Raw genomic sequence first — 23,848 nt, 5'->3', positions numbered from 1 at the left:
GGCCCGGTGGCACAGCAGTTAAGTTCACACGTTCTGCTTTGGCAGCCCGGGATTCGCTGGTTCAGATCCCGGGTGTGACATGGCACCGCTGGCATGCCATGCTGTTGTGGGGACCTGGAAATGGCCACCCCAAGATATGTCTCTTTGGCATCAGGATTATTTGAGGCTGATTGCTTTTGATAAACTGGGACAGGGAAGGAGGCTCTGAGGAATGGAACTTGCCCTTCCTTAGGACACATTTACATTTGTAAGGTAAATCTCTATCTATAAAAGGTGCCTCCCTCTCTGTACCAGGAAGAAGAAAGGAGATGACCTTCTCTCTAAAAACTCTTAATCAATACCAAAGGCAAGGACTTAAAATCTGCATTTTATTGTGCTAGTCTGGTAACCTCCTGTAATTAACTTCCCTCCCCCTCCCAACGCTGACATTTCTTAAGGATTAAGCATCTTTCCTTAGGCTAGGAACTGATTGCTGCGCTCACCTGTGGCCGCCCAGCTCCAGACTTGCCTCCTGCTACGCCCACCGAGATAGCAGACCACTATCTGCTGTGTCCATCAAGCGCTGTGCGACAGGGCAATCTTGTGACTATTGTGGGAGGGACATTTCAATCACATGTGAAACACCCTGTTTGGGGGTATATAACCACTATGTGTACCCCACTTCTTCGGTGCCCTTTCTTCCTTCAGGAAGAAATGCCCCGGGCCATGGTTCCTCATAAAGCTTTGTTTAATTTTCTCTTGCTATTCTGTCTCATGTGAATTTAATTCATTCTCCAGCCAGATGAACCCCCATTTGGGGAGAGGAAATGTCCTCCTCCCCTACAGTTTTGGCATAGTCGGCAGGATCAATTTCCCTGGCTGGACACTGCTTGCTCCTGGACTGCTGCGGCCGAGAGATCCCGGACCCCTGACGAGAGCTGGCAAGAGGTAAGAGTTCTTACCACGTCAGTCTCCCGGATCTCTGCCTGCAGGCTCCAGTGGAAGCAAGAGTGGTGAGTTTTTTGCTCTTCTAAATTTAGATTAGCAGGAGAAAATGTTGGTGAGGCTAGCTTCTTGGATTCAGCGACTCTAGGATTTGAGTACTCACTGGTTGTAGATCCTTTTCCTCCCAGAGATAGACTTTTCCTTGTCTCTGTCTTTTTGTTTGTCATAAGACACAGGCATCTCTATAAGCCTGTTGTCTGGGCTTTTTGTTTTGTTGTATGTCTTGAGAGCTTGGCTTTGTGACCTTTCTGGTCTCCGCCATTGGAGGATGCATGTACCGGCACGCATCTTGGTGGCCAGTCACATAGACTGGGGCTCTGGGAAAGTTTGTCTTGAGAGCTTGGCTCTCTTTGTTCAGCTGTTTAAGCTCTCAGGGAGTTTGTCATAAGAGGTCCCAACTGCTTTCATAAGGGGCCTTTGTTGCTTGCCTTTACTTTCTTAGGCTATTTTTGGGAGTGAATTTTCTGGATCTCTTTTGGGGACGCCTCTTTGTCCTTGGTTAAGCTTTGGTTAAGTCGCTGTTAAGATGCTACTCGTCAAATCGGCCAGACGATGGATCATTTAAATTCGGAAAACTTCTAAATTGGGGAAAAAAAATTGTGAGAGCTCTCATCATAATTTTTGTTGGTATCTATGAAAAAAAGCCAAATTAAAAAAGAAACACAAGAAAATGGTAACTAAGTTTAAACCCTGACTCAGGTTATAATTGAATTGGTGAAATATAAAGGTCTATGTGTTAAGATTGTAAAGGTTGGAATGCTTGAGCTGATTTTCTTTTTATAAAGAAGTTATATCAACTTTGCTTGAGTATGCTTTAAAATGTCTTCCTGGGAATGCTTCCTTATGCAATGTTATAAGACTAAGACCTGTTAAGTCCTGGCCATGGGTCCTGTCGCCATGCTGCAGCTCTTCACTGCCCATAGGCCCTGTCCCCACGCTATTTGAATAGAGGAGCGCTACTTCCAGACCTTGAGTCCAGGAAGTCTTTCTTTTGACTCCTTGGCTTGCTGAGCCCACTTGCTTCACCAGCTTGTGAGCTGAAGTTCTAGTCTTCCTTGTGCCTTTCTCTTTTCAAGGATGGATCTAAATTCACTGCTCCATCGGGAACCTTCTCGGACAGCTGTATGAATCCATGTTTGCTGCCCATGGCTACTCTCTGGGGCAAATTGTGGCATTCAGCCTGAAGAGAATCAGTACCTTAAGCCTGAGGGTGATGGAAAATGAATTAATCCATTCCTTCCTGACTCCATCTCTAATAGACAAATTTTACGTGGGCACGGGTCGGCCACTTAAGTCATTAGGACGGCTGCCAATCTCCAAGACTCCCGTGAGAGGTTTCTTTTCCTAAGGCTGGATTAGGATCCCTTCCTCTGGCACCTGACCACTCTCTGAACTGCGGGAAAAGTCCCAATTGGGACTCCAGTTCAAGGAAAATACCAAACTCTAACCTTTGGTTGAGTATGGGAACCCCTTCTTGGGAGAATGGCTCCAGGATGCAATTGGGTAGAATGTCCCCACACTGTGGTAGGCGTCCTACATATAAAGTAGAGGAAGATGGGCACAGATGTTAGCTCAGGGCCAGTCTTCCTCAGCAAAAAGAGGAGGATTGGCAGTCGTTAGCTCAGGGCTAATCTTCCTCAAAAAGAAAAAAAAAGAAGTACCATACAGTTGAGAATCACTGCCTAGATGATGGGGAAACAAAGAAATGGGCTGGAGGAGGAGGCAGAGTGGAAGTGTCAGGACAGTAGAGTGGTGAGCTAAGCGCATCTGTCACCTCTTTTCCCGGTTCCCTTCTCCAGAAACGAAGCTGAGACCCCTGTGAATTCTGATGGGGGGAATCTTCTTCCTCGTGGTGTTGTGCATGCACACGTTTCCTCCTGGATCACAGTGGAAGGATTTCCCCTATTGGCCGGCATCCCCGGTGCATGGCACAGCTGGTGGTGGGGGCCCACAGGAGACAGCAGTGGGACTAGGGGTGCCGGAGCTGATGGGCATCAGTCAGCTGGAAGCTGGTCCCCGAGGAGCAGTCAGGACAGGGAGGATCAGGTGGCTCAGAGGGCTCAGAGCAGGGATGAGGGTAGCCAGAGCGGTCCACGGTGGCGGGGCGAGTGTCTGGAGCCCGTGGGATCAGGCAGTCCAGGTTTGTCAGGGCACAGTCAGGTCCCAGCACGGGCCTCTCGGCTGAGCTGTGAACTGGGCCATTCACTTGCTGGGTAGCCAGGAGCCAAGGGCAGCAGGGGGTGAGTTTTGCCCCCCATCTTCCCTCCCTGGGTGTTTTCCTCTCTGAGCTTCCTTCTCCCACGCAGAGGTAGAACTGAGTCCATGTGGGTGCCACAAAAGCAGCAGAAACTTCCCCAGTGTGGATTAAACGTGCTCCGGGAGGGTGGGCGAAGGAGAGAGTGGGAGGAAGCCAGAGGGCCCTGGGTTGGAAGGTGGGAAGCCTGGAGAGGAAGCCCCTGTGGAAACAGCGCTCTGTGGTCCCCCGCCACCCACCTCTGCACCCTTGCTGCCGAGATGCCCTCCCCAGGCCGGAAGGAAAGTTCTGTGTCTTCAGGTCCTGGGCCACCCGGGGAGGGCACCACTTCTCTTGCCATGTCCCCCTATTTTCCCCATGTTCTTGGTGCACAGGAAGAGGCCCATGGAGAAAATGATCTGTGACTGGTTGCCCTTGAGGCCTGGCCCCGTACCCTGGGACCAGCCGCGGGGGTCTGATCCTGATCACGACAAGGGCAGCAAAGCAGTACTTGGCCCAGGTGTTGATGAGAGTTGCTGGCAACGGGGGGCTCAGGGCCATGTCCACGGTTCCTGGTGTACGTTCAACAGGCATGCGTCAGATTAATTTTATGGTGACATTTTAAATTACAATTCTAGACTAGGTGATTCTGTGAGAAGTTCCTTGTGTACCAGAGCCATCTGCTCACCCCTTCAAAGTGTTTGATATAAACATTAGCGCAAGATCCAGGAGGTCAAATGGTTTAACATGCCAGCACTGCTGTGAAATAGGCAATGCTCAGGCAGCCCAACCCCAGGTCCTAGGGTTTGGGGTGTTCCTGCTTAATCGTGCCATGTGAGATGGGGTGCCAGTCCCCGGCAGGAGGGGATCCGAGCATGCAGGGAAAGCACGCCCCTGGGGGAGACAGGCCTGAGCTCGGCTGCCTTCGCCCAGAGCAAAGAGAAAATGGCCTCCTTCCAGCAAAGGACAGAGAATAAGTTTTCCTGATGATGCTTGGGATGCTTTTCTCATCATCTTCTAGTTCAGCAAAATCCCCAGTCCCCAAGCATGCCATCCTTTCCTTCCTTTCCACTGCCCCTCCCCCCACTGTGAATCATGTGCACGATTGTTCATTTGGGGACAAATGGAGAACGGATCTCCACGTCGGACATTTATGAGAAAATTCCCTCCACCTTGCTCAGCCCGGAGAGGGTCCTCTGTTTGAGGGCCAGTTTAGTATGGGCTGGGGAGTCAGATGAAAGAGACATCATCCTTTCCTCCTTCTTCACACTTGTCAGCTACCGGGACAGATAAACCTTAGGACAGACACACAGGGAACAGGATTACTGTTGTTGAAAACAGGCAAGGACTGGGGTTTTATGGTTTGAGAGGCAGGCTGTTAAACAGGCTTCGTTTTCTCCTCCCACTCGGGGAAGCTGGAAGCTCAGTTTAATCAGACCGGGGTCAGAAAAGACTGGGTGGAGAATTGGGAAACCAAATTTGGTTCTGGGCCATTTCACTGACTTTCAGAGGAAGAGCAACAAGTTACCCACCTGAGAATGGCGATGAGCCGGAACGCGATGGTTAGCAATAATAATGATCCTGTTCATCCCCATGGCGCCGTCTTCCTTTGCTTGGTGCTTCGCCACCTTTGAGGGCACTGTCATTCATAGGACATCCTGTATCCCTTATAGCATCCTTGCTGGTAGTTTGTAAATGTTGGCATTTACAGTTGAGGAAAAGAAGGCTCAGCGTGGTTAGCATAGATTGATCATTATGTACCTGGTATGAATTTATATAACACTTTGAGATATTAGGCTAATATTTTTAGCCCAAGGTGATCACAGTAGAAAAGCTTGTTGCCTGAGTTGACGGTCCATTCAGAGATGGGTGAAGACTGGGTCTCAAGCTGCCTCTCCCTTCAAGCTACCCTCAGCCCTGGGACCTACCTCATGGCTTCCGGGGCTTGACTCTTAGTGTTTGGTCCCTGGCAGGCTTATACCAGCCCTTCAGAAATCCTGTCCCTCTAGGATGGATGGTGGGAGCTGCGAGCAGATCTCCAGCACTAGGGACATTTGCCATCACCTCTCCATCTTTGCCACCTTCCCTCTTCCCAGTCTTAGAGGATCCCCTTTCTTCCCCAGGGAGCTTCATTCCTTTGCTCCAACTCCAAGTGTCCTCTCCCTATTTCCTGTTCCTGCCCTCCGATGCCCCTCTCCACTGCAGCTGTGAAGTAAGGTAGAAGTTGTTCCATCACCACGTTATTCCCCCATAATAGGGAAAGGTTAGCGGTCAGCTGCAAATCATTTGTGGGCTAAAGCAGCAAATGAATGGATACATGAATGAATGAATGAAAAGATGCATAATAATAGAAATAAGATCTTTTGAACACAAAATAAAATAAAATTCCTGGAATGGCAAAGTTGTGGATGAAGGCTTAGAGCTGGACTGAGTGTGGCATATATACAAGGGAGAGGAGGCAGCTGCTCTGTTGGATGGAAGGAGCATGTGTGCAGGGACAGAAACCTGCTAGAAAGTTCTTGCACCAGCCTTGGGAGGAGGTGCAGGGGCCCAGACCAGTAGGCGGCAGTAGAAATAAAAAGGAAAGAACAGATGCAAGTGGCTGTGAAGAAGAAATGGCAAGGTTTGGAAACACACCGAAGTGGAAATGGATGAGACAGAGGAGTCAGAGATGGCTCTTGTCAGCAGAAATTGGAAATTTAGGAGATAAAGTTTGCAGGTACTGGAAGGAACGCGAGTTTTCAGCATGCAGTGGTTGTGGAATATCTGGATGGAAATGTCTGCCAGGAAATGGAAATTGACGACTAGAATCTGGGCAGGAAGTCAGGACAGGTGGTCCTCACCAGAGGCCAAATGCATCCTCTAGGAAGTGATGGAAGAAGCTGGGGAGTGGGTGACATTTTTGAGGTCTTTACTGATAAGCGTATGAGCCTACCTAGTGTTCTCCAAGAACTGCACCTGACGTTTCACCTCTGGCACGCATCAGAGAAAGGGGATAGGGGAGGGGAGGGGCTGTTGTCATCATACTGTTATGACAGGTCTCAGCCCTTCAGTTTATGGTGGTGACACCCAAATGCTCCAGCACCAGGAGATGAGAAAGTGGGTTCTTGCAGGAGGGGAATAAAACTGACATTTACCCAGCCCTCGGTTCATGTCAGGCCTGGCTTTAATGCCATTAAGTGGTGAATAAGTGGCCCTGTCAGGTGGGGACGTGCAGAACCCACATCAGGCAGTGCCTGCCATCTCTCTGCTTTAGTCTCATGGTTCTTCTCCCTGTAATGCTGACCCCTGGCTTCCTTTCGTGATTAAGTTTTACTCAACCTTTCCAACCTTCCTTGGTTCGCTGGATCACAAAACCTTCCGTGAGCTCCCCTGGTTGGAATGAATTCCAGTCTCTCAGCAATCCCACAGTCCCTAAGCTGAGGCCACTTATTTAGTATTTACAACTCTATAAAGCAGGGCATAATAAGACATGAGAATTCAACAGACTGTGGCCTGCGTGAAACAGTTCCTCTGTTTGTTGTATGAAAGATTGAGATTGGCATCATTTGACGGCCTTTCTTATGAAAAAACAGTCTCCCAGTGCTGACGGATGACTCAGGCTGCTGGGGGTATGGTCAGAGCTTTGCTCAGTGTGTCTGTAGTTTGCCTGGCAGATGCAGGGGCGTCTTTAACACTTAGATAAGCTCAGGGTTGGGAGGGGACATCCAGTCCAGCTGCCCACACACATGAATAAGCGTCATGCCCGCCTGGCGGTCATTTGGTCCTAAATAAGCTTGTTCAGTGCTGGTGAAAGAAAACACTAGATGGATGGTCGGGGGAGGATGAAGAGGGATGAACACGATTTTGCCTTTCCCATTGATTACTCATTCTGCATCCGAGAAGATCGGTCAAATTATGCTGTCATAAGAAACAACTCCCAAATCTCAGTAGCTTAAAACAACACAAGCGTCTTTCTTACTCACACTGAGTCCATCGCCGGTTGCTGGGGGGGCCTCTCTCTTCACTTATAGTTTCAGGATGATGGAGTAGCCCCCACCGTAAATGCGTTTTCTTACATCAGAGCGGAGAGAGAGACTCTGGAGCACTTTGCCTTGGCGAGTAACAACTCCAGCATTCTCTCTGCATCATTTCTGCTCAGAGCCCGTGGGCCCCACCCAGCAATGGGTTTCTGAGCAGTGCAGTCTTCCTGGGTTCCCCAAGGCAGGGTGTGGAAGTGTGTGGAGGGCAGCAGCAATGCCCACGGCGCAGCCCCGTGCAGAGGGCTGGCTGATTTTCATTCAGTCTGGGAGGGATAAGTTCCCTACATCTTCCACAGTTCGCGACAGGGACAGGCTGGGGAAGGAGGAGGGAACCCGTGTGTGTCCGCACAGGGCACCATCGCTCCTGAACGTCTCCCTGGATGAAGTGGAGAAGCGTCTCCCACTTGTAAGGATCCTGTTCCGTGATAGGAAGAGGCAACTGGGAGAAGCCACTCAGAAGAGCAGGATGAATACTGTAGCTTTTTTCCCACCCCCCAACAGGCTAGGGACCTCTGGAACCAGCTGGCCTCTATTAAGCAGTTTTCCTCAGCACGGTGACAGTGACGAATCCTCCTGGCTCAGAAGGTTGCAGCCACCACGATAAATCAAGCCCCGAAGAGGGAAGAGGCCATGGTGATTAATGGTGGGACCTGAAATCCAAGCTGTAATCAGTCAGATTTGTCACTGGAGTCGGAGACAGGGATGGTGTTATCGTGGATGATTCAGGCCCAGAGTGGCTGTCTCTAAACATGTTAATTACCTTGGCATAAGTTGCCGAAACTGCTGATTAAAAAATGTAGAGATGTGCATAGCAGAAGTCACAGCCACCGCCTCCAGGACTGGCACGCCCAGCTCTGAGGACGGGGCTTTCTCTTTAGTGGGAGGAGGTGTGGTGGTGCCTTGACCAGGTGTGGGTGGGCTTCTAAGGATGGCTCTGAGATCCTGGGAGGAGAAATGATAGGGACACATCCCCTTCCTTGCCAGGTGGTTGAGGCTCACAGGGGCTGGCTGTTCCCAGTTCACCCACGGAGGTCTCTGGAATGACGGCGCTTGTATGCAGGGTGACTGTCTGAGAATTCTGAGGCATGGGTCAAGGCAATTCATTCTTCATCAGACTTTAAAGAAGATGTCACTTACTTACAAAATGCATTTCTTACATGTATTTATCTTTAATGTGTGTCTCCCTCTGTATCTGTCATCTGGGGCAGACAACTCATCTGACTAAAGTGGGAGATGAATGGTGTTCTGTACCCAGATGCGACAGCGTGAGGCAGTGTTTCCCACCCAGAGAAATCTCAGTTTGTGACCACAGGCTGCATCCCTAACGCCAGCCAGCCAGGCTGCAATCTGCACTTGGTCAGTTCGATTCATTTCATCGCATATTTGTTACCACTCTTAAGTGCCAGGTACTGTGCAAAGCACTTTCTAAATGGACATGAGAAAACAATAGAGCTTGGCCGAGATGGCTTATGGAAGAGTGGAGTAGATCCACGTGTGCTGGGAGGGGGCGGTGGATAATGACTCCACGATGGATAGGTTATGGAAGGTACCCTAGACGAGGGTAGGAAGTGAGCTGTGGGGCTCAGAGTTGCAGGGTGGGGTGGGCTGGGGTGAGGCGCGATAGGGTGGGCAGAGCCTTCATTAGGAAGTGGCATTTGAGATGGGCCTTGAAGGATGGTTAGGAAGATTTTGCTCGGAGGACCAAAGCATTCATGGTGGTCTAAGCAATACACAGAGGCTATACCCCCCATCACATACATATATATATATTCCTATATAACTTGGAAAGATGGGACATTTGCGTCTGAGTCTTCAGATTTTCTTACTACTGGCCTAGGGACCAAATTTTTCCTTTACAATCATTTTGATTTCTATGACAGCTTTGATTTCTGTTAAGATGTAAACAGCCTTGGGAGGGCATCACAGTCATTTTAAGCTCTTTTTACCCACGTATGCCTGTGTGGGTAGATGGCATGGGGAGCTTAGCCTTCCTGCTGGTCACCTTCCACCATCTGACCCTTCTTGGTCTGGGCTGGTTTCTTTCCCATTCCTCCAGATGCCACACTTTCCCTCTTTTATTATGACTACGTGTTCTTTCTCTGGGGTTCCTCTTGATCCACTCACCATCATGCAAACAAAATGCTGTTTCTCAATTTTTTCCCGACCCTCCTGTATTTGAAATAAATGCACATACTCACTTAGGTTGGTGAGTTTCTGCAGGAAGATACAGAGGGACTAGAAAAACAAGAATGACAGAATCACTGGAAACCCCACCAGTATTTCTTCTCGTGGGTCCTGAGTCAGGTCAGACATCTCAGGGGCTGGACAGCCTCCTCTAGTTTTCCCGGTGGTCATCCATGGGTGACCCCCAGAAGCAAGTGCCATATTCTGGTAAGTAGGGTGCCAGAGCCTGTGTCCGTTTGAGCTTGAGTATAAAGCATGACTCCCAGACCACAGAGAGGAGAACTGGGCAGAAATGGATCGGTTGGGGGCAGTGAGTCTGTGCTGCTGCAGGGAGCGCCTTTGTGTCACCAGCGTGATGGAGGCAGTGTCTGGGGAGAAGTCAGCTGTTGTAGAGGCAGGAGTGGCTTTTACTCCCTTTAACTCTGGCCTGTGTCTCTGCTCCCTCTTCAGCTGGTGCTGCCAGAATACTCCATCCACAGCCTCTTCTGCATCATGTTCCTGTGCGCTCAGGAGTGGCTCACCCTGGGCCTGAATGTCCCTCTGCTTTTCTATCACTTCTGGAGGTAAGTCTGCCTGGGGCCGGTCTGTCCTTCCTCTTTTCTGCCTGGGCAGTCTGCCCTCCAGAGATGACGTCCCCCAAACAGACCAGCCACCCAGGGCCTTCCTCGCATCCCTTCCTTTTGGGGACTTTCTCCCTAGAGCCTTCTTTCCAAGCTGCTCTCGGACAGCAGTCCAATAAGGCCAGGCCTTTCTTATAGGCTCCAATAACCGCAGCCTCGACCCTCATGGGTCAGTGTTAAAAGCAGCTGCAGCATTATTCGCAATAGCCAAATGGTGGAGACAACTCAAATGTTCATCAGCAGATGAGTGGATGAACAAAATGCGGTCCATCCATATAATGGAATGTTATTTGTAAAAAACACAATGAAGTTCTGATACATGCTACAATGTGGATGAACCTTGAAAAAATTATGAGTAAAAGAGGCTGGTCACCAAAGGCTATTTACATGAAACATCCAGAATAGGCAAATCTATAGAGATGGAAAATAGATTGATGGTTGCCAAGGGCCAGAAGGGAGGGGGAGTGGGGAGTGACTGCTAATGGGTACAAGGTTTTCTTTTTAGGGTGATGAAAATGTTCTGAAATTAGATACTGGTGGTGGTTGTACAACTCTATGAATATGCTAAAAACTACTGAATGTATACTTTAAAAAGGTGAATTTTTTTCTTATGTGAATTATATGTTAATTAAAAAGAAGAAACCTACCAGATGGGCTGGATTTTCTGGGCCAGTTCTGATTTTATATAGTCTGTTCCCTGCTAAGACTGTGCCTCAGATCATGTGATTTGGGCTTTTTGTAAAATATAGTCACCATATGGATGTAGGAGGCAGGGAGCGGGAAATACAAGGGTAGTAAAGAATGCAGTTATGCAAATAAACGAACCACCCTTTACCCCTGCTCCCAGTGCTCTGGTCCCCAAACATTCCATCATTGTCATTTTACCATAGAATATAGCCTGTATTTTATCACGTCTAGAACATCCACTCCTTCGTTTAGGAAACATATGGAGCACACACTACATGCCAGACATGGTGAGGGATTCCAAGGTGAATGTAAGATATAATCATTACCCTCCAGGAATATACACCCTAGTGGCAGAGGGAAAGATATTCTTAACAGAAATATGAGCAATGTATGTAGGAGTGTGGAGAAATGAGCATTGAAATTAGGTGGGAAGAGTGACATTGGAAAATCTGGACAAGCACACTCCAGGTTGAAGGACTAGCATATGCAAAGGCTCAGAGGTACGAGAGCACATGGTGTGTCTGGAGAACAGCAGCTGTGCAGTGTGGCTGGAGGTAGCGGTCTTGGAGGGATATGAGCAGAGATGGGGTTGACAGACAGCTGGGGATCCGTACGGAGGGTCTGAAATGATTTGATGGGGAATTAATTTATTCTCTAGGGAATGGACGGCTCTCAGAAGCTTTTGAGGAGGAGAATGGCATTACCAGATCTGGTTTTTAGGAAGGTGATGCTGGCAGCCGTGGGAAGGATGGATTGGAGGGTGAAATTTTGAGGAGGAAATCCGATTAGGAGGTTATGATGAAATTCCCGGTGAAGAGATGATGGAGGTTTGAACTGGGTGGTGGAAGTTGGAATGGAGAGAGAAGGGGACAATCCGCGGAGGTAAACTGGGGGGGGGGGCCTTGGCCAATAATTGGGTGCAGGAGGTGAGGGAGAAAGAGCCTGTAAGCTGAGCGGCTGGGAGAGTGAAGGTGCCATTGGCCAAGAGCAGGAGGAGAGGAGAATTCACAGGTTTAGGGATGAAGGAAAATGAGTCAGTTGCATAAGAAAGTCCCGCGTATGTTAAAGGTAACCCACTAAAGTCTGGACTTAGAGAGAAGTCAGATAGAAGCATCGTGGTGTTGAAATGTATTGCATACCCACTCAAGACTTTCCGTGCCTTACCTCATCCAGTATCCACAACATCTGGGTGAGTCGGGGTTCCTTTTCCGTTTTACACATGGGGACACAGTGACTCACAAAGGTTAGGTCACTGCCCCGGAGTCATTCAGCTAGGACATGGCAGGGCCAGGCTTTGGTCCCACGTCTGTATGGATCACAGTCCCCATCCTTGTCCCCTGGCATGCCACCCTGGGGGCTGGCCCTTCTCCCTATAAAAGGAATTTATCCCCAGGTCCCTCAAATAGTGTGCTGTCAAGCCAGGGTATCAAAAACGTGGTGAATTTCCAGAACTTTGGTTGATGCACTGCTTCTTAGGGCTGTCGCTCTTCCAGAGGGAGGAAAGGGAGAGCCAGCCCGGGTCCTTACGTTTGGCAAGTTTACGTTTGTTTAGGAAGAGAGTGATTGCAGTCTCCTTGCCAGTAGGGACTTCGTCTTACTTTTTTTGAATCCCTGACAGGGTCTAGCCTAGTTCCTGGCAATTTGTAAGTGCTCAGAAGATGAAAGAGAAAGGAATGAGGAGGGAGGGGTCCTTTACACACCGGAGTCCCTGAACACCTTCTTTCTTCCCTTCTCCTTCCCCACCACAGCAGGTCCAGTCCAGGGACGCTTGTCACGCACGTGAAGCTGCCTTCTGCTCTAGCTCTCAGTTTGCTTAAATAAAACTGGAATTGCCTGCCATTTATCTGGTGCCTGTTCTTTGCAGATTATTTGCATCCATCAGCTCCCATAATCGTCACAACAGCCCTTTGGCGTAGTCAATTTCATCCCATTTTATAGATGAGAAAGTTGAGGCTCAGAGAGGTTAGTGACTGACCCGAGGAAAGTCAGTCTGGTGACCCGTGTGCGGCAGATCCCTGGCTCTTTCCACTGAGCCACGTGGTCCCCTGCCCCATCCCCTGCCTCCACTCAATAGGTCACCTGGGAACAAGGCCACAGCCAAGGCAAATAGGTTTTGAAATCTGCCCCTGGGAAGAGGAGAGGTGAGAGGCCTGGAGGGCTCTGAGCTGGCAGGTGTCATTGAATCTGGCTTGTGCCTTCCTCTCGGCAGTGTCGGTGACAGATCCTGTCAGGGTGCTCCTAAGAAGAGGAAGCAAGAGGGAACTGAAACCCCAGCTCGGGGAGTTGCTCCGTCCCAGGGATGTTCTTCAAAGCAGTGTGATTAATCAGGGCCTTGCTCATCATCCAGAACCACAGCCTGTTCCAGAGGCTCACAGGGCCATTAATTTGCACGCTGGCTCCTGATTCCTCTACCAGGATGACAAAAAAGCAGCCCACTGAGCGATTTCAGCCCGGCTTTGTTCTTTAGCTTCGAATGAGGCTGTGGCCCAGGGCCCGGGGCCAGTGTCCTGTTGAGGGCCAGAGGATGGTCCGAGGACAGCACTCGCCTCCTGCCAGACCACTTTCAAAGGGCCTCCGCCCCAGGTCTCCCCCAGCCTGAGAGCTGCTGTCGGCTTGTGAACATGGAGCCCACGTGATGTCTGAAGCAGGCAGTTTGCTTCAGCCTCCCTCCTAACCTCCCCCTCCCCCCTAACCTCCCCCTCCCCCTTCCTCTCTCCCCCCTCCTCCTCCTCCCTCCTCCCTTCTTCCCTTCTCCCTGCTCCCTCCTCTCTTCCACCTGCTGTCTTTGGCTTACCCAGTTTCCCCCCAGGGCTGCTCTTGCCCTGCAATGGCCGCTGCTGTTCTTTCTGCTGTTCTGGGTCCTTCTATCAAGAAGAAAAGTACCTGTGAACTACTCCACACTCCAGTGAGAATATGATGTCCCTTCCAGAATACTCAGAATTTTAAAAGAAGGTCTGGGAGGGGACAATATTTATCCAAAGTAATTAATGTTTAGGGCAGAATTGTGGTCCAGTGGCATCTGGCAGTGGAGATGCAGCTCTCTGTCTCCCCACACCTGTGCCTACACTGGAGCCGCTATGGACACACATGGTGGACTCCCATTCCCCCGGAGAAAGGAGGCTCTTCCTGTTGTCTGCCAGGTGCCACCAGGTGCCACCTCTTCCTTCTGTCGGAATAGCTGTGGATGTGGTGATCTGAGTATTTGGGGAGTTGCTATCTGCTGGAAGATGGCAGCTGGGCTGCTCTGTGGCAGTGTCCAGGCCATGTGCAGGCAGGGATGCAGGCAGAAGGCAGACAGCGGCTCAGGAGAGATTCCTCAGGGGGAGTCCGGCATCAGGAGGCCTTGGCCCCGACAACTTCAGGTGTCCCTTCCAAAGCTCAGAGCTGATGACGCTGTGTGCTCTTTCCCTGCAGGTATTTCCACTGTCCGGCAGATAGTTCTGAACTAGCTTATGACCCGCCGGTGGTCATGAACGCGGATACCTTGAGTTACTGTCAGAAGGAGGCCTGGTGTAAGCTGGCCTTCTATCTCCTCTCGTTCTTCTACTACCTTTACTGGTGAGTTGCTGCCCCTCCTGGTGGATTTGACTCCTGCAAGCAATGGAGGGAACTTCAGGCCGGCCTCCTGGTCTTTGGGAGATGGCTCATCTATCGGGGATGAGCCCAGCTGCCTGACTCTGGTTTGGGAGCAAGGGCTTCTGTGTGAGGGACTAGGAGGCCTCACCTGCTGACAGCTGCACCCTTAGGGCCACACGGTGAAAACGCATTCTGCCCACACCTCTCAGGACGTTACTGGTGCATGTGGTCCTGTGTCCCCATGGGCCTCCGGCCTCTAGCAACTCAGCCAATCAGGTGGCCTGTGGCCTCATTGCCCCCTGCCCCCTCGCCTGTGTGTAAGCATTCTTGGGGACCGTAACAGAAACCTCCGGTGGCAGTCATGATTCACAAAGGGGGCATGTTGGGTCATTAAATGCTTACGCTTACGATTTTCCTACTGTTTCATAACACCACCCTAATTAAGTAAAACGTGCTGACTTTGCAATTCCATTTCAGGAATCTCCTGTCTTTTCACCTCTCTACTCAGGACATCCTAGCTAAGCAGATAGTTGTAAACAGCGTGTCTTGTGGTTTGATACCCCAGAGAGTGCTTTTTCCAGAAACGTCTCCTCCTCCTTTCTCTTCTTCTTTGGGCTTCTCTCTGGGGCATCTCACCTGTCGCCTTGCTCTCCTGTCGCTACCTGTGGCAGGGCATGGAGATCTCCCAGTATCCCGGTGTGGTCTCCAAAGGGCCTGGTCGACAGCAGCGAGTGAGGCAGAGGGAGGTGGGGGGCGTGAGGAAGGCCACCTCAGGGTTCGGTTGGGCTGGGGCGGGCTGAGCGGTGGCTGCCTTTGTCCAGCATTTAAAAAGGAGCCAGGCTTTGGGCTAAGAGCTTGATGTGTGTTTCTCAGTTTACGAGCGAAACGCTATCACTACCCACGTATTAACGATGAGGACACGGAATTTGAGATAATTAGATAATTCTCCCACGGTCACAGCTTATAGTGTCACAGCTGTAAGTTCATCTCAAATCTGACCCAAAAGACTGAGCTTTTAACTGCTGGCTATCTTAGGAAACCTCTAGGAAATTCTTCATCCAAATGTGGTCTTTGGACTTCTTGCATCAGACCCATCTTAAAAATACAGATTTCTAGGCTGGGCCGGTGGTGTAGTGGTTAAGTTTGTGCATTCCACTTTGGTGGCCTCGGGTTTGCGGGTTCAGATCCCTGGTGTGGAGCTGCACACCGCTCACCAAGCCATGCTGTGGTGGCGTCCCACATACAAAGTGGAGGAAGACTGGCGCAGATGTTAGCTCAGCGACAGTCTTCCTCACTAAACAAACGAAAAAACGCAGATTGCTGGGCTTCCATCTGCTGATTCGGAATTTCGGGGCCGGGTGTCAGCCAATTCTGATGCTCGCCTGAGGGTGGGTCCTGCTGCCCAAGTGCTGCTTGGTTCTGCCTCGTCTCCCCTCCACATCCCCAGCATCCAGAAGGCTCGGAGACCCTGGAGGTACAGCTTCCCTTGGAGCGACTCAGCCTTCGAGGGGATTCAGAGTTATTCTGCCACGTTCGTCTTGGACTCAATGGTTGATCCAGGCTCAGGGTGACCTCCTCCCTCCTCCTCCTTGATAGAGTGTCCTGGAACATCCCCTCCTTCAACTTCAAGTTGCTTGAAGCCTCTCTGGAGATTTCCGAGGTGCCCCGCAGGTTCACCCAAGTCTTTCTGACTCCACGTCTGAACTCTATCAACTAGAGCTGGCTCCAGCTGGTTCCTGTCGGGAAACCTCTAGAGGGTGGCCCAGGCCCTCATGGCTTAGCGACTCGGCCCCTGGGTTGACATGGAGGTTAGATTTCTTTGCTGGAGTGTACTCAACTCCTTTCTTTGTGGGGCTGCAACAGCCTCTGCTGCAGAGTTGTAGGCTGAGTGGCCTGTCCCCAGAGGCAGCACTGTCCCTTCTCAAAGCCAGCAGAACAAGGGTAGTGCTCCTTCCCCGTTAGCCTGGGATCCCCCTTGCTCTGCATGGGAACCGAGGCATGTCAAGCTCCATCATTTTAGTTTTGTTGCGGTAACTGCTGGAGCCCGTTGTGGGAAAGAACACAGAAAATCGCAGACAGGGGCCTGCCTGGTGGCGCAGCAGTTGAGTTTGCACGTTTTGCCTCTTAGCAGCCCGGGGTTCGCTGGTTCGGATCCTGGGTGCGGACATGGCACCGCTTGGCAAAAGCCATGCTGTGGTAGGCGTCCCACGTATAAAGCAGAGGAAGATGGGCATGGGTGAGTTAGCTCAGGGATAATCTTCCTCAAAAAAAAAAAAAGAAATAAATTTTCAGACAGAGAGCAAAGCAGCTCTCAGTCTGCTGGGCTGCAGGGACAGGAGGGAGTGGGGTGGGGTGGGGTGGCGTTGGCGACTCCTGCCCCTTAGATGGGCGTGATCATTCTGTAACGGATGATGTTCCAGACGTTCTGTTTGACTGTCTGTCCCGGAGATCCTTGGTTCAGTTTGGCCCTGCTTCATGTTACATTCAGTAATTACTTTGTTTCCAGAACAAAATTGGAAACAACTTCTCCTCCTGCCCCGCTGGGACCCTGGGTAGCTGCCTGCGTTCCACATTCTTTGTTGAACCTGACCTCTTGCGGCTCTTCAGGGCCCCTCAAAGACCCTGCTTCTCCCGCCACAGGAGCTCCCAGTCCCTCAGGTCCAGAGCAGGTGGAGGGCGCAGGACCGTCAGCCCAGGCCCCTCCTAGGGAGGGGAGGGGGCGCTCGTGTATGGAGAGCTGCGCCTGGGTTGAGCACAGTGATGGAGACTCAAGTGACAGAAGCTGGGAACCTGTAAAGGGGGGGTTGGCGTTTCACGGTTCGAGCTTCCTGAAGGATTAAGAGATGTGTCCCAGGTCCTAGCTGGTAGTTAGCAGTTTATCTAGCCCCAGAGCCTGGGCTCTTCCCATGGTGCTGTGCTAACCATCCCACCCTGGGGCACCCCCCTTCTCGGGTTGCCTTGTGCACCAGATGTTTGCGGGTTACATGGGATGGGGATTAGCTAACATTAATACTGACACTGACGCCAGTGGGTCAGTCCAGTGTGAGCTCCTCTGCCTGCTCCATATAAAGATCTTTTCACATCAAGGGTGTGAAGCAGCTGATCTTACCTACCAACAGGAGTACCGCCCTCCTGCCCGTTACTTTGGGTCATGCCTGCCTCCCCTCCCACGTATTTCTCTCACTCTATATGATGTTATTCATGGCGGATTTGATGGCAAAGACCTTCTCTGTTTCATGCTTTCCATGTGTGCACCACCCTGGCTGATGCCTGGCACAGAGTAGGTACTCACTAAATCCTTGTTTGTTGTTCAGCCTGGCCATACGCACCCTCAAGGCAGGGATGGGGACTGCGTGCTCACCCTCGTTTCCTGGCACTGAGAATGGTGCCTGACATGCAGGAGGTGCTCAATAAATAATGAATGAATGAATGAGTGAATGAATGAAGTGAGTAAACAGGCATCCACGCTGAAGCTCAGTGTTATAATGGAAAGAGCATAGCTTTGGCCTTGGGATGTGGCTGTGTGACCTCAAGCAATCCCCTTCTCTCCTGACCCCTGACTTCTCCGTGTTGAATAAGACCTCTCCAGCTCCAGGCCTGACCAGCGATGCTCTGTGAACACGAGGTCCAGCAGGTTCTCAAAGACAGAACTCCGGCTGCTCGGAAGAGCTCATCAGCTTCACAGCTGGATAGGGTTAGAAGTCAAACACTTGAGTTGTCTTCCTTTGGTTTTGTTTCTTAGATTGTCCATTTTCCCCTCTATAACATGAAAAGGTGACTGTTTTCCTTTCTGCCAAATAGGCAAAGTGGTCCATTTTGGTGTCGAACGTTCCTCGGCCTTGCAGAATTAGCCTGCTGTTTCTGAGAGCCCAGGGACACGTGGCCCCCTCCTTGGGAGTGTCAAGGCCCTGCCGTAGGACACTTCATTCATGTTTAATGCCTGGATTCTGTGCGAAACGGGAGGGCCAGGGAGGTACCCAATTAAGAATTCGTGTAGTTCATGTGTTCACACATCGGTCCTCGCAATAGCGATGATGATCATTTCCCCAGTGCTCACACATTATCCAGCATAATCTGGGAGCCTCTGGACACGGCCATCACATAAGCATGTGGCAGCTGGTGGGGTAAAGAATCCACTGCACCCCACCCCCCACCCAGACCTGCCCTGCAATTGCAGAAAAGAGGAAAAGCAACCGTAATAATCATCCTGATGAGAAGAACGATAGGCGCTTAGAGCAATCACATCTTAATATGCTCTCGTCCCAAACGTTTAGGCCAGCGTTGTGGGAAGCAGGAGGGGGCCAGAAGGAGGAGCAGATGAGTTGCTCTCGTGGCAGGAATGAGAAAGGAGCCAAGGGTCCGGCTTTTGGAAGGTCCCTCTTTTGGGGGCCAGTCTGAGTCCTTCGTGGGCTCCCACTCATGCCTTCTTTTTCCTCTTCTTTTGCCTTCAGCATGATCTACACTTTAGTGAGCTCTTAACTCAAAGACCACGCACGTCATCCGAGACTGGGATGGGAGAGGCACGAGACTGCGAGTCCACTTCTGCCGGTGACTGGAGAAGGGACCAGAGCGGGATGTGTGAGGAAGACCCGGCAGACACCCCGAGGGACTCAGGACTGGAATCACGCAGCAGCCGGCGGGCCGAGTTAACCGTGCGCATGTTGTGACCCTGTGTGTCACAGTCTTTGGCCTTCGTGTCCCACAGCCGGGTTGTTGATCCCTTCTGAGCGATAAGGGCCCGGAGGAGTGGGTGACGAAACACTAAACTCCTGAGCGAGAGTGGCTGCTTCCTGAATCCACGTCATCGAACAGCTCCCTGCAAGTTCACGCTGAGTTCCTGGACTGTGGAGGGGAGGCTGGAAGGTGTCTGCTGAGGAACAGACTGACCCAGCGTCAAGGCTGAGTCTGTGGGACCCGTTGAAGGCCTCGAGGATGCTGTGGGCTCTTGTTGTGTCTCTTCCAAGCCCTGGCCTGGCCCTTCAGCCCGGCGGGAGGGGCTGGAAGGTGTGTGGTGGGCTTTCTGCTGTCCTGGCCCTGAGCCCACAGCCCTGTCTGTTTTCACTCTGTGCTCTGTGGAGCCCCGCTTAGCCCCGGAGCTGCGTTTGGGGCAGTGTGTTGGGAGAGAGTTCTGTTCAGAGTCATGTGAATGGGGGGTGTCCTGGGGAGGGGGGAGTCATAGGAAAAATGATTTTTTTTAAATGTTTCCTACATGTTCGAAGTGTTAGTTCTTTACCACAACCAAGTGTGTTCTTCTCTTGCCGCTCAAAGCCATCGCGGAGTCATTGAAAGCAAATCAATTGGTCATCTCTAGTCTGTGAAGCTACCTTCTTTTAAGGATCCTAAAGCAGTTCCCAGGCTGGAAAGTGCTGGCGTGTCTGCTCCCAACTGTGGGCATCCGACAGCCAAGAAGCGAGACAGCATAATCGAGCTTCATTCTATGATGCTGCATCAGCCGTACTGTTTAGTTTAATGCCAGGACATTAGCTTATTGAGAATGTTCCATTTGACGTTCTCTCCTTTTTTGGGTAGGAGTCGTGCTGGGGGGTTGTAAATAATGACAAGGCTGAGATTTTTATCGTGTTTAAATTGGGCACAGTGATTTTGACCTGATTCTCCACACCTCCCTTCCTTTCTTCCGTGTGAGAGCCACAGGCTATTTATACATGTACCCCGCTTCCGTCCGAACCCTGTGACTCAGGTTTATGAATGGTGTTTGTGTAACAGTCGTGTGCTATGTTTAAAACGCCACAACATCTGCAGAGTTTCACCTACCTGGCTGTCTCATTTAACCCCCGTTACGGGCTGGTTTCATCTCCATATGGTTGGTAAACTGGTAGGTAGAAAAAGCAAAGTTTCAAAAAGGCATTTTGCTTCTAAAAATTCTACAGAAAACAAAATGCAGACTTCGGCTGTGAGGGGGAAGATGGAAAGCGGAGGATTTGAGGCGAGGTATTCGGGAGCAGGCGACCCCTTCCCCATGGTCCGGCTGGCTGACTGGGGTGGGAGGGGACAGTTCCTAGCAGGGCTGGGTGGCCTCGTCTGTGACTCCGTTCCTGAGAGCATCAGTTACCTTCCTCCAGGGAAGCCAGCCCTGGGGTCCAGGCTGCAGACAGCAAATCTAACCTCACCACCGTCTTGGAAATGCAACCGAATGGAGAGGGTAAATGGGCTGCGTTACTTCTCACCATGAAGCTGCTTTGTTTGTTGTTTTAGATTTTGCTTCCTTTCTAAAAGATTTGAAGTGGCTTATAATAGCAGACACAAGTACAGAAAGACTGTTAACATGGAGATAGGAAATTCAAGCTTATTAAGGAGGAGGCCACAGAGATACCGATGTCCTGAACGACTCTATTTCCTGTGATGGAGCTTTAAATTTGGCATCCTTTCTCTAGCAGTAAATATCAGGAATTCACGTTTACATAGTCCTTGACATTTTACATCTTTCACATGTTCTCATTTGACCCTCCTCACAACCCTATGAAGTTGATACTTCTCTTTTTCCCAAGTGAGGAAGCTGAGGCTCCGAGAGGGTAAGTGACTTGGCTGTAGTCACACAGCAGTCACAGACCTATCTTTGAACACAGCTCATCTGACTTTAAAAATGCCACGTCCTCTGCATCACACCTACAAGCTGGCAGAGTAGCAGGGTCCTGGTAAGGTTTGGTCAGTAGCATTAACTTTTTGAGAAAAGGAGATTTTGAAAATAGGAGCTGCAGAGGAAGTGCCTGGTTTCCTTGCCCTGTGTGCACCAGCCTCAGACTTGCTTTAGTGTGGAAGGTGGGCCTCTGAAAGCTTTACAAGCTGCAGGTGCCTCTTAGGTGGTTCTTATGTTTATGAAAGAGAAACGTCAAACATTTCCCTCCCACAAGTTGTGCTGGGAGATCATTCCAGGGGTCTGTTGGGAGACTGAGCCGATTTTTAATTGCTGGGAGAAGCTGATCGTGATAAGAATGAGAGTCATGGGCACACCTGGGGGAGCCTGTGTTGTGTGCCAGGCTTTATGCCGTGACCTCTCAGCCCTCACGTGGCTCCTGTGAAGCAGGCTGCATGTGTCTGTTCCCCCTTTACAGATGAGGAAGTCAGGGGCGCTCGTGGAAGGTGAGTCTTCCCTGGGTGAACTAGCTAGAGCAGGAGATCAGTGCTGCGAATAAGTAACCAGATAATAACAAGAGCTGTAAGTTGAGGTGTCCAGCGTTATTCTAAATTCTTCAAGTGCTTCTGTGTGATCCTCATAAGGACACCGTGAGGTCGATATTATCTCTGTTTTATAACTGCGAGAAGATGAGTCACTATCCAGGACCCACAGCTCGTAAGGGGGATGCATAGCCATGGCTGGAATTTAAGCCCAGGTCTGCCTCTTCTCACAGCATCCGCCTGCTGGAAAATCTTTGTCTCTCCTTGTTTCTCGTGCAGAAATGATCAGAGAGAGGAGGGGGAGTGAAGCAGGAGAAACGGCACCCTGGAGAAATCACAAAGTGAATGTCTCCCGTGGTGATGGGGAGCGCTCCCTATGAAGCACGAGGTTGGGCACACGGAGAGTTTCTCAGGGGGCACAGACACCACGTGGAGGTGGTGGTGGTGGTGGCCTGGGTCCTAGTTCCTTAGAGAGGCAGAGCCGTAGGCCTGGCGTGGCTGTGCCCCGGGGGTCAGATCTGGGGGGAGTCACCTGAGCTTCCTTTTCTCTTTACTAAGTGAAGCGAATAATGGTGCCCACTGTACTGGCTTGTTGTCAAGACTAAAGGAGCTCATATTTGCCAAGAGCCTGGGAGGGTGCCGCGGACGTGGGGAGTACCACCTAACGCTTCGGAGGGGCAAGTCTCCCTGGGCGCCCTGACTCTGCCCTGTGCGCATCCAGGGCAAGGTCCTCCAAAGACAGGGGAGTCAACTGGCCATGCGGGAAGGGAGTGAAGATTCCTGGCCCCAGCTGCCCTCCTGAGGCCCGTTCCTGTCTGTAGTCCTGGGACTGGAGGTCAGGCTGTGACCTGATGCGGCCGCCTTTCGATGCGATGCCGTGATCTCTAGTCAGTGCTGATAACAACTGCTGTCGAATGCTTGCCGCGTGCCAGGCTCTGTGCAGAGCACTTGACAAGCAGGGTCTCGTTTAATCCCCACAACACTGTTATGAAGTCGGAACTATTACCATCCCCAATTTATAGCTGAAATACTAAAGCTTATAGCAGTTAAACAAGTGAGCCAAGGTCACAATCGCTAGCTAGTGCATCATGGAAGCTGGACTGCCACCCAAGTCTATTTTTGCTCTGGGGCCTGGACCACTTTTGCCTTCCTGGGAGGTGATGCAGCATAGGAAGGGCAGCGGGATGTGAGAAGGAAGAGAAAAGAGGATGAAGGAGCGGGAGTGGGGGAGCCGTCCCAGACGTGTGGCTCTGCCCACCTTGCGGGTTTCACAGCAAGCGACTCAGTGTAAATGACTTTGTAATCGGAAGGATTTGAGCTGCGGGATGTTATGCAAGCTTCTTAACCTTTCTGAGACTCAGCTTTCTCATCTGCAAAATGGGGATAGTAATACCTCCCTTTCAGCGTGGTTGTGATAATCGAGGTAAACTATGTACAGAGAGCCTGTCTCGTAATGGGCGCCCAGCAAATCTTGGTCCTCAGTGCCCCACTCCACTGCCCCTCCCTTCACAGAGTTGAAGGGAGGATTGTGTAGAATAAAATGCTAAAAGGCTGCTCATAGTAGCACGTGGCAGCATTCAATGAATCTTCGATTCCTTCCTCTCCTCCCTTGATCCTGGGGGCGGACTGTCCCAGGCATGTGACATGGGTAACAGAGCTCAGCCCTCTCAAGAAAATCTCCCTTTAGCTTCCTAATTTTAGGGCTTGGTGATTGCATCAATGTTGAATAAAGTTGTCACCGTTATGAAAGTTTTGTTCCCCTACATAAGAGACGAATGCAGCCAGCAAAATGCTTTGACAACAACTAATTGCGCTCACGCTGTGTCATCGCACAGATCCATTTCACAACCCTTCCTTTTCTTGGGCTTGGGCTGCTCTATTCCAGACTGTGCTCTGGGAAGTGAGGTCCAGACCTCAGAGCTGCCTCTCCTCGCCAGATATCTTGGGGCTACTCATCTCCCGAGGCTTAGGCAGAGGCTATCATCCCTGTGGGTGTTTGGGGGCATCCTGGAAAGTGGCCTGTGACTTGCCTCCTCCCAGGCAGAGGGAAGAATGAGCTGAGCAGAGGAGTGATTCTCCAGGACACTACCCCGCATTTCTAAGGAACGATGGAGGCCTGTCTTAGCTTTGTCCTGGTCAGGAGCTGGAAGCAGGTCCCCTTGTTGCCGGGACCTCTGCGTGCTAATGGAAGTATTTTGTGCAGCTGCGGTTGTGGAGGCAGAAGACCTTAGTACTGACGCCTTGGGTTGGGTTTCAGTTGTGGCCCGTGATCCAGAAATAGAAGCAGGGTCAATACAGCCACAAAAGAGTATCTTCCAGTCTTTGCCTCACCCTCTCTGTGATCGTTTCTGTTCCTGTTGGCTCTGCCCGGGTTCTCAGATCATTCTGCCCAGGTCGCTCTGGATGCC

General features: G+C 50.9%; 1 protein-coding gene across 2 annotated transcripts in view; it reads left to right on the top strand.

Annotated features, from left to right (window-relative positions):
• CNIH3 (cornichon family AMPA receptor auxiliary protein 3) overlaps nucleotides 1-19,448 on the top strand; it is a 106,203-nt gene extending 86,755 nt beyond the window's left edge. For both annotated transcript variants that reach the window (XM_046679584.1, XM_046679583.1), the window contains 3 exons: nucleotides 9,874-9,986; nucleotides 14,145-14,288; nucleotides 18,758-19,448. In XM_046679584.1, coding sequence (XP_046535540.1) covers nucleotides 9,874-9,986; nucleotides 14,145-14,288; nucleotides 18,758-18,785 — 285 coding nt within the window. In that variant the 3' untranslated portion in view covers nucleotides 18,786-19,448. The remainder of the gene's footprint in view (nucleotides 1-9,873; nucleotides 9,987-14,144; nucleotides 14,289-18,757) is intronic.
• Nucleotides 19,449-23,848: the final 4,400 nt, after the last annotated feature.

The sequence above is a fragment of the Equus quagga genome, chromosome 12 (genome assembly GCF_021613505.1).
Source record: "Equus quagga isolate Etosha38 chromosome 12, UCLA_HA_Equagga_1.0, whole genome shotgun sequence".
Classification (NCBI taxonomy): domain Eukaryota; kingdom Metazoa; phylum Chordata; class Mammalia; order Perissodactyla; family Equidae; genus Equus; species Equus quagga.
The sequence above is the reverse complement of the archived record's forward strand: the minus strand, read 5'-3'. Positions and strand labels throughout refer to the sequence as shown.